At 40.5% G+C, this 14,397-nt stretch overlaps 1 protein-coding gene across 8 annotated transcripts in view; it reads left to right on the forward strand.

Annotated features, from left to right (window-relative positions):
- The window catches only part of stx1a (syntaxin 1A (brain)), a 45,711-nt gene that overhangs the window by 7,202 nt on the left and 24,112 nt on the right, over positions 1-14,397 (forward strand). For all 8 annotated transcript variants that reach the window (XR_016117244.1, XR_016117246.1, XR_016117245.1 and 5 more), the window contains exons 2-3: positions 5,862-5,939; positions 10,808-10,907. Coding sequence is in view for 5 of the 8 variants with exons in the window: in XM_089014580.1 (XP_088870706.1) it covers positions 5,862-5,939; positions 10,808-10,907 (178 nt within the window). In the remaining 3 variants the exon portion in view is untranslated. The remainder of the gene's footprint in view (positions 1-5,861; positions 5,940-10,807; positions 10,908-14,397) is intronic.

Raw genomic sequence — 14,397 nt, forward strand, 5'->3', positions numbered from 1 at the left:
CACTCCCCCATAGAAGTGTTGTTAACAGTCTTGGCAAATATCACGTCATTTTTCTGGTGCTCAAAAACAGTAGGGAGATACAGTAGATACCATTAGCCAGGAAATAACTGACCGACCTTGATTAATGATGTCCATTTTTTCTTGAAAAGTCCGTCTTGAAAATGGCTAACAGTAAATATCCAACCAAATTCATTTCTTCTCCTCCTTCAGCCATTGTGGGTCGACAAAACTGCTATTAAATCAACACAAAAATATATTTGCTTATGTAGCTCGCTACAGATACCATGTGCTAGCTCTGGCTAGTATGCGCTTGTCACAAGCTGCTTGTGATCACAGCAGTTTTCGCAAACTATAATTGGCTAGTGACTAGCCGATCATAGTTTGCGAAAACTCTGACATCGCCCAGCGTCTTCAAGAAGGCATTGGTACCGCATTTGGGTTGCCAACTCGAAATCTGATTGGTTGGAGCAACAGTTTGATCGACACGTTTGATATGACAGGGCCTGCAAAACTGATTACGAAGGCGTCCAGGTACATTTTTGACCCTTGTAACAAAAGATGGCTGAAATGTGATTGGTTAAATCCTTAAATACGAAAACCCAGGGGAAATGTAATGAAAGGAAGTATTGAATAAGAATTCATAGACAAAATATAATTAACATCAGTCAGTGATTCAGATATTTTTGGGCCAGCAGAGAAGGCTTTGCAGGCCTTGACGGTCCGCCACTGGTATAAAGCATTGCAGAGCATACCAGGTTCAGCTCGGACAGGTCCCAACTCTGTCAACGCCCTCATGACGAAAACCGAAAATACAAAATTGGGTTGAAGTATAGTTTATGATCATATTGAATTTTGAACGAGTTAGGGAATGTTTATTAAATGGAGCTGAGGAACGTCAATAATAAAAAATAATAAAAAGTAAGGAGGAGGAGGCACCTGTGTTCATTCTGTGTGGGCCTGTTGCTCTTTTAATGCTTCTCCAGAAGAAATCTGGAGGATGGAGAGTGAAAAGACGATGAAGACAGGAGGACATTAAGGGAGAGGACACATACACACACTCACACACGCTCACACTGACTTGGTGCTGCTGTTCTTCATGTCTTGCTCCACCCACATGATACTTCCTCATCTTGCTTGTTGCTGCTGAAGCCTCCTCACTGCAGCCAGGGTTTGTCTTGCAATCTTATTCAACTTCGGTCAGTTCTGCTGCATTTTCTAGCGAAAACAGACAAAAATGGTTCTCAATAAGCGTGGTGGGAGGAATGCTATTATGGAAGTGTCAATTGTAAAGTGACAAAGGGTCTTTGAGGTGCAATAAATGTTTCTGATGCCTTCCTAAGGAATTATTATAGTACAGTTTTTTTTCCCAGTTGAAGAAGTGATGTTTTTTTAATATACAGTGATACCTCAGTTTACGAACCCCTTGGCTTACGAACCTTTCGATTTACGAACGTTAAACTTATGGAAATTTTACCTTGGCATACAAACTATTTTTCGGGATACACACTGAACTGCCACATGTTCGTAAACATGCACAATGAACCGATTCATGGCATTTTCATTCATATCAATGGGGGAAGAGGATTTGAGATGCATTGTGTCTTGAAAGTCTCAAACTTTGGCTTGATTTTCACCCTGATGAACAAACTGAAGCCAGAGTGCACTGTTTGACTGTTGGCCCATAGTGTCGATTCTGTAGGTTCTGTAATGTCCCAATTAGATGAGCCGGCGGGAGATGGCTCACTGTGTAGGCACCCAATGTCCTGAAGGCTTGAACGAGGCAAGTCTTATTTGACCCTGTTCATGATAAGCGGCGTTGAAAATGGATGCATGGAGGGATTGAATGAGTTACTTACAGTTGCGGCTGTGTTCAGAATCAACCTATCACATTTGAGCTCATGTTAAAATGGCCATAACATCAATAACAGATGCAATTTACGTATGAAATTCCATGATGCTTGCTAAATTCTTAACCAAAATGTCATATTTTTGGATATAAACCACAATAACAGTCATTATTCTTGACTTCAGATTTGATAACTAGTTATTCATTCATTTGTTGTGTGCTCTATATGTAATATGTGAATCGGATTAAACATTCTAATGGCTTCCCCAAATTCATCACGGCCCTCGGGAGGAAACCATACCTACAATGTGGCCCGCGGCAAAAAATGACTTTGACACCCCTGCTGTACGGCGATGATAACAATTACCTACTCTCCAACAGTGCCAGAGTTGCTTTGTTTTGTGTGATAGAAACCAGAAAAAAAAAATCTGCACAACTATTTATATTTCTTTTCAGGTCCAGAGTATTAACACTTTTTCCACTTCTGCAAGATAGAAGGATCAAATGTGTATGCATTGCCGATGATTATGTTCCTGAGAGGATAATCAGCGGCCATGCGTGTTGTCTGCCTTCTCTAGAAAACAATTCATTATACACATTTCAATATGTGTGTGTGAGTGAGCAAACATACATAATGAATGTTGTTTTTGCTATATTAGGATAATAAATCTGCTTGCGCTTTCAGTGGCACTGACACAGATTGAGTCATTGTCTCATGCAGGAGGCATCTTGCCTTGGCTTTGAACGCGAAGAGGCAAGAAGCTTGAATAAGTCAGGGGGAAAAAAGGCATGTGAGTGTGTGGAAATCTTAAATGTGACACTAAAACCTCCTGAAATTCTTTTAGACATCAGTGAAATTCTCCCTCTCACACACACGCACGCATTCCTGTTTCAATGGTTTTGTGAGATCCGGATAACTCCTCCAGGAGTGAGGACCACCGTTGCTGAAAAATTTAGAGAAGAATTCGTGTTACATTTGTACAATAATTAAATAAAATGTAGACTTGAAACTGAAATAACAGCAGGAGTGAGGTTTCTGAATGGGGACATTCAAAGTCCTCACCCCTGTAGTGAATTTGGTTAAAATATCGTTTTACATTTTGTGGTATGAACTTTTTCCTCATTAACCACACACACACACTGGAAAATATGATAATTACCAGCAAAACATGCTCTCACATGATGGAATCTGGGAAAACAGCATATTGAGATCTAGTTCTGTTGTATACAGTTTATTTCCATGGCCTTGTAAATGTTTAGCCCAACCCATGTGCTGAAGATGTCTTTGGTCAACCCAAATAACCGAGGCGGAGTCAAGAGTGCAGCACTAATATCCTCCTCCAGCCTTGTTGAGGCTCAGCAGGAGTGCTGGAATCGATGGGGCTGGTGGTGGTCATTGGGTTGTGGGAGTGGGGGGGCACCACCCCTGTGGCTCGGCTCTCCTCCTCCTCACCACTCAAAGACCAAAGTTGCCTTTTCTCTCTCAGTGTGGAGGAAGAACACATAACTGTAGCTCACAAATAATGTGGTAGCTCCGATGTTGGTGGTTATAGAAGGAGATGGGTGGATATTTGCGTCACATGTCTTGCCTCAAGTCGGAATTAACTTGCCAATTTTAGGATTTGGGAGTTGGTCGGGGGAAACAGTATATGAAAGACCAAGATGTGATCAATCCATAAGGGCAATGCTTCACTATACAGTGATACATCGGTTTACGAACCCCTTGGCTAACAAAATTTTCAGTTTACGAACGTTAAATTTATGGACATTTTACTTTGGCATATGAACTTTATTCGGGATACACACGGTGCTGCCTCAATGAATGATGTGTCGTTCGCGACTGAGCCCGTTCTTCTAACAACAAAATGGCAGCCGACTGTTTTTATTACGCTATTCCCCGCCCCCAGTCTTTGGTTAAAGCCACGTGATTGGTCAAGAACGGAGCAGTGAGGGGGCGGGGGTACAGAGAGAGAGTGAAGCAGTTCTCCAAAAAGAAAATGGCTGCTGACTTTTTTTGTCCTCTATTCCCCGCCCCCTGTCTTCGAGTAAAGCCACGTGATTGCTCAAGAACGCAGCAGTGAGAAGAGACAGGGAGACGACAGTGAGAGAGTTTCAACTTTGATCGTTTAAAGGCAGAGTGTAGACTGCAAGGTTAAAATATTCCTCATTTTCTCATCAAGTGTTTATTGCTGAGGAAACCGGCCACTTCACTCCATTAAGCCATCAACGACCATCACAATGGTAAAATAAAACGACTTTATTTTATAGTACAGTTTATTTCTTTAATTATAAAACCATAGCACATTTATTATACATTAAAAAAGTATATTTTGTGTGGTTTTAAGGCTTAGAAAATTAGAAAGTAGAAAATTATGTTTTATGGGGACCTGAATATGGATTATTCTAATTTTAATGGTTTCCAATGGAAAATTAATTTTTGGGATACACACTTTTTGCCTTACACACTCTGTCTGGGAACCAATTAAGTTCGTAAGCCAAGGTATCACTGTATTTGAAACGGATCACTTTTGATTGAAATGGATTATTGATGAAAACATTTCTTTAGCTGTCATCTGTACTTCTTTGAAGGTGCCGGACGTTTCGGTCGTCACCCGAAGAGCTTCGTCAGTGAACTAAAGTTGTGCTGGTGAATCTGGCCTTATATATACACATATCCCTAATGAAAAGAGGTGGGAGTGCCAGACCTCTGCGCTTATAGTTCCCTGATCTAAGGTTTGGGGAGCTGTAGACTTCTCCGTGATGTTCTAATGTTCTATCTAACATAATCAAGAGAACAAAAAAAGTAATCAGATTAGCTTCACTGACGCATTGTCTACAAAAATAGATCCCACCGTGTCGGATGATATGAAGTACAAGGGCTGCCTCAAGCATGTTTCATGCCTCATGCTCTAAAAGCATTAGATGTTGGCTAGCTTGAGGGCTAGCTTGAAGGCTAGCTTCCGGGCTAGCTTCCTGGCTAGCTTCCGGGCTAGCTTCCTGGCTATCTTGCGTGCTAGCTTGCGGGCTTGCTTGAGGGCTAACTGGCTTCCGAGCCTAAAATACAATACAATTTGAGTGACAAGTTGGTGAACAGGATTTTTTTTAATGCTACTTATTTAATTTTGGCAGGCTTATGTACAACATTCTTCTCTGTGGTGTTCCCAATATATCAGATTTATTTTTCACTTGATTTGGACCAGTGGGGATGATGGCTCATTTATTCCCATGCATGCTTGCATTTAAATGAAGCACTTAATGGATTTATTGAATGAAACATGCAAATGGAATGACTGGATCTTGAATATTAATCAGCACTGATGGTATACATTTTTCTTAAAAGTGGAGGTCACTCTGGAATTTTAATTGTTTCAAGTGATTTTTTTTTCAACTTTGAATTTTGTGCTACAAACGTGTTTGAAATAGCACGTGTTGGTCTAAATAAGGGGTGTCAAAGTCATTTTTTGCTGCGGGCCACATTGTAGTTATGGTTTCCTCTCGAGGGCCGTTATGAATTTGGGCAACCCATTAGAATGTTTAAATCCCTTCAAATATTACATATAGAGCACACAGCAAATTAATGAATAACTCGTTTTCAAATCTGAAGTCAAGAATAATGACTTTTATTGTGGTTGACATCCAAAAATATGAAATTTTGGCTCAGATTTTAGCAATCATCATGGAATTTAACAAGTTTGATTTGCTTTCGCGGGCCGAAAAAAATAATGTGGTGGGCCGGATTTGGCCCGCGGGCCTTGACTTTGACACCCGTGGTCTAAATCAACTTTTTTTCACACGAGTTGTGAAAATGTTTTCGATTGATTGTCATTATGGGCTGTTCATGATCAACACGATGATGCTTGTTAGTTTTCGTCAAGTCTAAATTAACGCTGTAGAAAATATATATTTTTTTTCTTTTTCACCTTGTGCGATTGAACCGTTTAGATGAATTGAACTTTATTTTTCGTGAAATGAATTTTAATATGAACGTTTGGGTTGTTTTTGTTGTCATTCATAGGGGAAGGAGACGACAGAGGAGGAAGATGAAGTGGCCGTCGGGATGGACAAAGGATTTATGGATGAATTCTTTGAGCAGGTACATTTTGTCTCCCCCCACTTTATCTATAATTTGTTCATTCATGTAAGTTCACGAATGCGATCTCAGTTAAATTTGAGCGTCCACGGCAATCACAGCATTGTTTCAGAATAACACTATCTTTCCGTAGGAAATACTGTTAAACTCTAACCATCAGGAAAGCTTTATTAACTGACTAAGTTATGCTGAAGATAGCAGGACAACCGACACAATTTTTTTGTTTCCTAACTGACATCAGAAAAACGTTTTATAGCATCTAAAATACCCAAAACACGCAGTATGATATTTTTAGTCAAATGCAAAACACCAATAAAAATGACTTAAAGTGTCCAAAATCCGCAAAAAAATTGAGCTGCGAATCGGGCATTTTCAGAAAGTCCCGCCCCCAGTTCGTGACGTCACACCAAGACGTCTTGCATTGCTGGAGAATCAAAACAATGGCTTCAGATTCAGAGAATATGCTTTCTTGTTACACATCCAGTTATGAATATGATTCAAATAGTTCTGAAGAGGAAAGCATACATGTTTGCAATCGATTAAATCATTTATTCGTGCAATTTTGAGGCCATTGGGGGGAAATGGATCACCAAAAAAGAGGCAGAAAATGGCGACCAACCTCCTGTGAGTAATTAATCAGCCCGTTTCCACTGGCTGATAAATTCCTTCCAAGGAGCTTGGTCGCCCTCTTCTGGCGGCTTATTGGTGCAACACAAGGTTTTCAGACCAAACAAGTCCAGCAAAATACATTGACGTGATGGAAGGACTGCTACAATGTGTCTTTTTTTCGGTCAGGGGCGTTCCTTCAGTGACATCACGTACGGACAAACAAGACTTCCAGAATATTCAGCGCGAGTCTTAAAACGTAAAATATAGCTATATGCGGTGGAATCTTTGTAAAATACGCTCAGTTGAAGCCATTTTACAAATTATGGACACAACTTGTCAGGAGGCGTCGGTTGTCCTTTCAGGTTACTTGGTTTACAAAATACATTTTCTCCGTTAACCCCCACACCCCCCCCCCCTGAAATAGTTGTGATTAAAGGCTGCAATCAAGACAAGATTGGCACAATTATAATGTCCCTTCTGCCTTTTATGCTCGTCTGACAGACGGCCCGTAAATTGAAGCGTTCATCATCACTATCTTGTCTGCAATTTCACTTTGGTTGGAAATTTGCCTTCAAGTGAGAAGGCAGATCGCCACTGAGCGCAAGTGATTTGCGAATGACAGTGATGTAGGAGAACGAGGCCCGCCGCATGGAGATGACATGAAGGTCACGGTGGTGGAAAGAGCGATCATGTGTCTCACCGTGACCATTTGTGTTAATTAAGCTTTTGAGGGAGGGGCAGGTGGGGGTGGGGGGGGCAAAGCAGTTGACTGCAGTCCCCTGTCCTTTGCCTCAACCCGGAAATAAGTTAGTTTTGGTATCACTGAAGCCTTTATGGCAGGGGTGTCAAAGTCATTTTTTGCCGCGGGCCACATTGTAGTTATGGTTTCCTCTCGAGGGCCGTTATGAATTTGGGGAAGCCATTAGTATGTTTAATCCGATCCACATATTACATATAGAGCACACAACAAATTAATGAATAACTCGTTTTTAAATCTGAAGTCAAGAATAATGACTTTTATTGTGGTTGACATCCAAAAATATGAAATTTTGGCTCAGATTTTAGCAATCATCATGGAATTTAACAAGTTTGATTTGCTTTCGCGGGCCGAAAAAAATGATGTGGCGGGCCGGATTTGGCCCGCGGGCCTTTACTTTGACACCTGTGCTTTATGGTATGTTTTTTTTTTTGTTGTTGTTATTTTTTGGGTAGGGGGTGGAGGGTTATGCTTTTGTAAATGTACATTTTAATGACAAGAAGAGGGAGAGAGAGAGAGATAAGAGAGAGGGAGGGAAGGGGAGGGAGGTACGGAGAGAGAGGGAGGGAGAGTGTGGGCGAGGGAGGGAGAGGGAGCGAGAGAGAGAGCGAGAGAGAGAGAGAGAGTGGGGGGAGGGAGGGAGCGTGAAGGAGAGTGCGCTGAAACTGTCTGAGGTCATTTTGAAGTAGTTTTGGGACACTTTAAGTCATTTTTATTGGTGTTTTGCATTCGACTAAAAATACCAACCTGTGTGTTTTGGGTGTTTTAAATGCTATAAAACGTTTTTCTGAGTTTTCTCAGTTATGAAACAAAAAAAAAAATGGTATCAGTTGTCCTTTAAGCAGCCTCCAGTATCAGTTCAATTCTCTTCTTGGAACAAACGCATCCTGAACTGATGACGCAAGTGTCAAGTGAACAGATGCAAGACTTACTGCCTTCTAATCACTCATTAGCAAGCGCACCACAACAAAAAATGGCGTCATTCGTCGTGCTCGCTCCTGTGACTTCATTAGCAGGCAGCTAAACAGGATTTTGGGTCCACGCAATGCGACCGTGACGGATCTCAAAAGCATGCAAAAGACATGCACAGTAAAATAAAAAACCTGGAAGTGAAAGGTTGTGTTTGTTGTGTTTCTGCATGTACTTTTCAACCGTGTCTGATGTTGTTATGCACCCACACTAATGAAATTGCCTCTTGTTGTCTTATGAGAGCCGCGTTATGACTCACCGACGCGCGGTCCGCGAGACGGCTAAGACTGCTTTTATCCTGTTGTGCTCATATCGTCTACCCGCTCACCGCCTAGCCAGCAGCTCAGTTTCTCCCTCGCTTCCCAAGCCAATTATGTTGTCATTTGAAATCATAAAAATAAAATAAAATAAGAATCAGCAACTAATGAAAGAGTTCACAGGATATTAAGTATTTGGTACCCAGGCCTGCAGCGCGGACCTAATACATCTCTTCAGGCCACCATTATTGCATCTTAATTCTAAAAAAAACTCACTGGCATTCCGGAATTTGTTCAGGTTTTAGTTTGTTCTGCGGGGGTGTCGATAAAGCGCTGGTCAGACCTCTGGCAATGTTTTTTTTTCGCTTCCGCAAGGGGGTAGCATTCATCTTTTATTCATATTAGTGCTTTGTTACTGCTTCAGTTGTTGTTAGAGCGCTATATGAATCAATATGTGTGCTTTGTGTTGTATTTTTGTACAGCCGCCCCCATTTCAAGCATAGAGAACTTATTTAGGAATTAACTCTTTTTTTCTAATGAAAGAAGAAAGACTTAAGATTCCTGATGCTGCATTGAATGTTTATGTAGTCCTAAAACTCAATATTCAGTGGGTCCTGCAAGTTCAGTGACAATGACAAAAACCCTGGCACTGGAGTGGACACATTTTTGCACGTCTGGCAGCAAATGAGTTAAAGACAATGAACAAACTGTGTACGTTTTGAAAATGTGACATTCTCTAAAACCTGAATATTAAGAGTAAAATGGAGGAAAATAGAAAAAAAAAATGAAATCCGCTATATACTCACAACCATTACAGCTCTAAATCCCAGCCATTTTTTGGCAGTAGGCGGGGGACACCCTGAACCGGTTGCCAGCCAATCGCAGAGCACACAGAGACGAACATGCTCACACACAGGGACAATTTCCATTTCAAGCTCATATAACTCCAGATCCATATCATTTAGGAATTAACTCTTTTTCTGATGAAAGAAAAGAGTGTAAGAGTGGAATGTATTGAATGTTTATGTAGTTCTAAAACTCAATATTCTGTGGGTCCTGCTATTTGAGTGAAAATGACAAAAACCCTGGCACTGGAGTGGACACATTTTTGCACATCATCTGGCAGTGAATGACTTTTATCAGTTTGTTCAAAAGGTCATTTTGTAGCTGTCAAAATCTCCGTTTGGTTCGGAAATAAAATGGAAAATGACAGAATGCCAGCGCAAATTGGGAATGGCACTGTCATGAGAGGAGGATTTGTCTGTCAATCTGAGAATAACACTGTCATGAGTGAAGGCTTGGCGCGTCAATCTGTTGAAATCCAATCAGACAAGCACACGCTATCCTTGCAGACTTGTCATTGTACTCCTGCACATCAGTCCGAAATTGACAAAATGGCCACAATTTAACTCATTCTCTGCCATTCACTAATTTATTTGGAAATTGAAAATATGATGTTGAGTGCCACTCCCAAATACAGTACAGTAATAATAATAATTATATTCTTCTTTTCCGAATAATAATAATCATCATCATCATCATCATAATCATAATATTGATAATAATAATACATGTAATTTCTAAGCGCCTTTCAAAACTCTCAAGGTCACTTTACAGTCACAGGATGAGTTTTTCCGTGGGTGAGCAGCGGCAGCCACACGCGCCGGCCTTCACTCAACACGGAAGTACCTCAAATACTACATATAAAGCTAGCTAGCTAATAGATAGCTATTATATAGATAGCTAGATAGCTAATAGATAGATAGCCATGAGAGAGCTAGCTAGATAGCTAATGGATAGCTAGCCAGATAGACAGCTAATAGATAGCTTAAACGAGTGATGACTTGCCAAAAGCGCATTGGACGATGTCTTACTTAATTAGTTCGGGTTTTGTTTTTCTTTTTTTCTTGGATCCCGATAAAGCGCTGGCCGGACCATTGGATTTTTGATTTGCCTTCATTAGTCTTGCAGTGGAGAAATTTACATTTCACAGCAGAAAAGTGATGAAAGAAATAAAAGTAGAACAAAATACATGAGCTGCTGGAAAGCAGCCATGGCCATGTTGGCCATGTTTTTCCCGTCCACAAGGGGGTAAAATTTCCCTTTTTTTTGTGAGTGGCACATTTTTTTTTTTTTTTGGGGGGGGGGGGCAAGATGGACCAAGATGGCCTTTTTGGGGGGCTTTTCATGCACCAATCATGATAACCTGTCACCGTATAAGATCATCGGCTGTCCACTGTCGTAACCTCAAAAAAAAAATGTTTTTTTTTCCCCGAAAGGTGGAGGAAATCCGAGGTTTCATTGAGTCTCTGGCGGAGAAAGTAGAAGAAGTGAAGAGGAAACATAGCGCCATCCTGGCATCACCAAACCCTGATGAGAGTAAGTCCTAATTTGGCTCTGTTCTAGCTATTCTGGCGTTTTCCCCCTCCATTTTGCATATTGTTCTTGTTTGCTAGAGCTCCAAACTAAAATTATTATGGCGACCAATTGTCATTTGCTGCATTTGGGGCTGGAGCGGCAGCGCTCCACCAAAGTCAGATCCTTTTTTTTCTTTCTATCATACCCCGTCACTTTCTGTTGAAATGACCTAAAGAAGAATAAAGTGATACCTTGGTTTACGAACCCCTTGGCTTACGAACTATTCGGTTTACAAACGTTAAATTTATGAAAATTTTACCTTGGCATACGACCTATTTTTCAGGATACACACGGAGCTGCCACAATGTGTGATGTGTCGTTCGCGTCCGTTCTCCTAACAACAAAATGGCAGCTGACTGTTTTTATTCCTCTATTCCTCGCCCCGTCTTCGGTTAAAGCCACGTGATTGGTCAAGAACGCAGCAGTGACAGGGGGTGGGGTTTACGGTCAGAGAGAGAGTGAAGCTGTTCTCCAAAAAGAAAATGGCTACCGACTATTTTATGTCCTCTATTCCTCGTCCCCAGTCTTCGATTAAAGCCACATGATCGGTCAAGAACTCAGCAGTGAGGGGAGGTGGTGTAAACATGAAAGAGACAGGCAGACAACAGTGAGAGAGTTTCAACTTTGATAGTGTAGACTGCAAGGTTAAAATATCCCATCAATCAGGCTCCACAAACAATCCGCACAAGCCATCTGTACACTTGATGCAATAAGCTATCAACACAGCTAAACAGAACACAATTGAAGAAGAAGTAGATAAAATGATCACAGAGAAAGCACCTACAAGGGATCATTCCTCAAGATCGTGAAAGAAGAAGGTTATGTTCCTCATCAAGTGTTTAATGCTGAGGAAACCGGCCACTCCACTCCATCAAGCCATCAACAACCATCACAAAGGTAAATAAAACGACTTGATTATACAGTACAATTTATTTATTTAATTATAATACCATCACACATTTATTATACATAAAATAAGGTATATTTTGTGTAGTCTTAAGGCTTAGAAAATTAGAAAGTAGAAAAGTATGTTTTATGGGGACCTGGGAACGGATTAGTCTCATTTTAATAGATTCCTATGTGAAATTAATTTTTGGGATACAGACTTTTCGCCTGGCACACTGTCTGGGAACCAATTAAGTTCGTAAGCCAAGGTATCACTGTATCTTGTTTTGTTTTAACACATAAAAATAAAATAAAATATGGAGATGCCATCTTTTAACCGTCCGGACAGAGTCACACACTATTGAAATTAATGCAGAGTAGTGATTTTTAGCTGTTGAATTAGCCAACCTGTTTATTTGAAAAACATTGCACTCCATTTGAGATATTCTTGAATATATTCCACTTCCCCTCCCCCACACACACACCTCATTTGCATTCTTCATTCCTGCCGAGGCAAAGAGAGAGGTGTCAAATGCAACCGCCATGTTTTATATTTCATATGCAATAGTGTGTCCGGTATATACAGTACTTCAACTAAATAAGCCTTAAAACTACACACAACATACCTTATTATATGCATAATAAATGTGCTATTGTATTGTAATGAAAGAAATACACTGCATTGTATCATAAAGTCACTTTATTTACATTTGTGATGGTCATTGATGGCTTGATGGAATGGCGTTGGAGGTCGAAGGTCAAAGGGAATTGCTGTTTGGAAAGAGAGGCACATTACATGAGGACTGTAATTAAAGAAATAAACTGTGCTGTAAAATAAAGTTTTATTTACCTTTTTGATGGTCGTTGATGGCTTATGGAAGGAGAGTCACCTTCCATAAGGACTGTTGGTAACTTAACCTCTGGTGCTGTTCTCCTAGATGAATATGACAGTTTAACAAGCTGTGTCAGTTGTCTGTGCTTCAATTGCATATTCGAGTCACACCTGTTGACTAAGCATATAACAGCATGAAACTTTTAAATATGATAACTGCTTATTCTCCATCATTGTCATCACCAAAAATTGCTGAAAAACAATCCGTATGACGCACAATAACTCAAAGTGACGAAAGAAAACACAAAAATAACAACAACAACGGCTGCCGACTCGGGTGCCATCTTGGACTTTTTTTGCTTGAGTCTTTCCATATAAGAAATAACCATAAATGGTTTATGACAGTGATTTAATGATTTACCACTTACTAATGGAATTCCTAAAAAGCACAGCAGCAACTAAGAAAGAGTGCTGGAGTTTTCTTTGGTCACCACCCGATATACGGGTACCATATTTTTTTTTCTGAAAAAAATGTCAAAAATAGTAAACCATTTGTCCTCACAAAATGGCCCGGTTGAGCCTTCTCGCATGTCCGATTCCTTCCCATGACTTCAGTGCAATTTTTGCATTCCCCGCATTCATCTTTTCTCACACCTTTTAATTGATGTCATAGCATTGATGTGGATCCCCTGTTGTAAAAAGAAGGGATGCTCCCGGAAACCTCATTGACTTTCCTTTCCCGCTGATCCTTTAATGCCCCCTTGTTGAAGGGAAACATCGATCCGCTTCCCGGTACACAGACGACACCACACATAGCTGCGTGGTTTCTCATCATCAAATACAACGTTTCGTGTTTGTGTGTGTGTACATTATAACCATGTATTTTAGCGCTTTTATTTTGTAAAGGCTTCATTTTTCATTCAGATTTTGTATTGAGTCTCGAAAAAAGACATATGCATTCATCAAAGGAAAAACCTAATGGTGTTGAACGCTTCTATTTCTGCTATTGTTAATTGCTTTATAATTACATCACTTGACCCCTTTCAAGACTGTAGCTCCGTCACCGCAGGTTCTTGTCCTTTACCTTCCTGCTTCGTTCTCCCCTTTCCCTCCAGTCTTCTGTGACTGAAATACGAATGCTAATTGCAATCCATTTGCACATACTGATTTAATGGGTATATATATACACACACCACACACGGATTCATGTGATTTTTATGTCAAAGCCAATGCATGTTATATTTTCAGCAACATGACTTAAGTAATGATACCTCGGTTTACGAACCCCTTGGCTTACGAACTTTTTGGTTTACGAACGTTAAATTTATGGAAATTTTACCTTGGCATACAAACTTTTTGTCGGGATACACACGGAATTGCCTCAATGAGTGATGTGTCATTTGCGTTCTTCTAACAACAAAATGGTAGCCGACTGTTTTTATTCCTCTATTCCCCAGCCCCAGTCTTTGGTTAAAGCCATGTGATTGGTCAAGAACGCAGCAGTGAGGGGAGATAGTTTAAACATTAAAGAGACAGGCAGACGACAGTGAGAGAGTTTCAACTTTGAGTTCAAAGGCAAGAGTGTAGACTGCAAGGTTAAAATATCCCATCAATCAGGCTCCACAAACAACCCGTACAAGCCATCCGTACACTTGATGCAAAAAGATATCAGTCCAGCTAAACAGAACACAATTGACGAGGAAGTAGATAAAATGATCACAGAGAAAGCACCTA

Source organism: Hippocampus bargibanti, linkage group LG14 (assembly GCF_051943395.1).
Source record: "Hippocampus bargibanti isolate YZ-2025 linkage group LG14, ASM5194339v1, whole genome shotgun sequence".
Taxonomy (NCBI): domain Eukaryota; kingdom Metazoa; phylum Chordata; class Actinopteri; order Syngnathiformes; family Syngnathidae; genus Hippocampus; species Hippocampus bargibanti.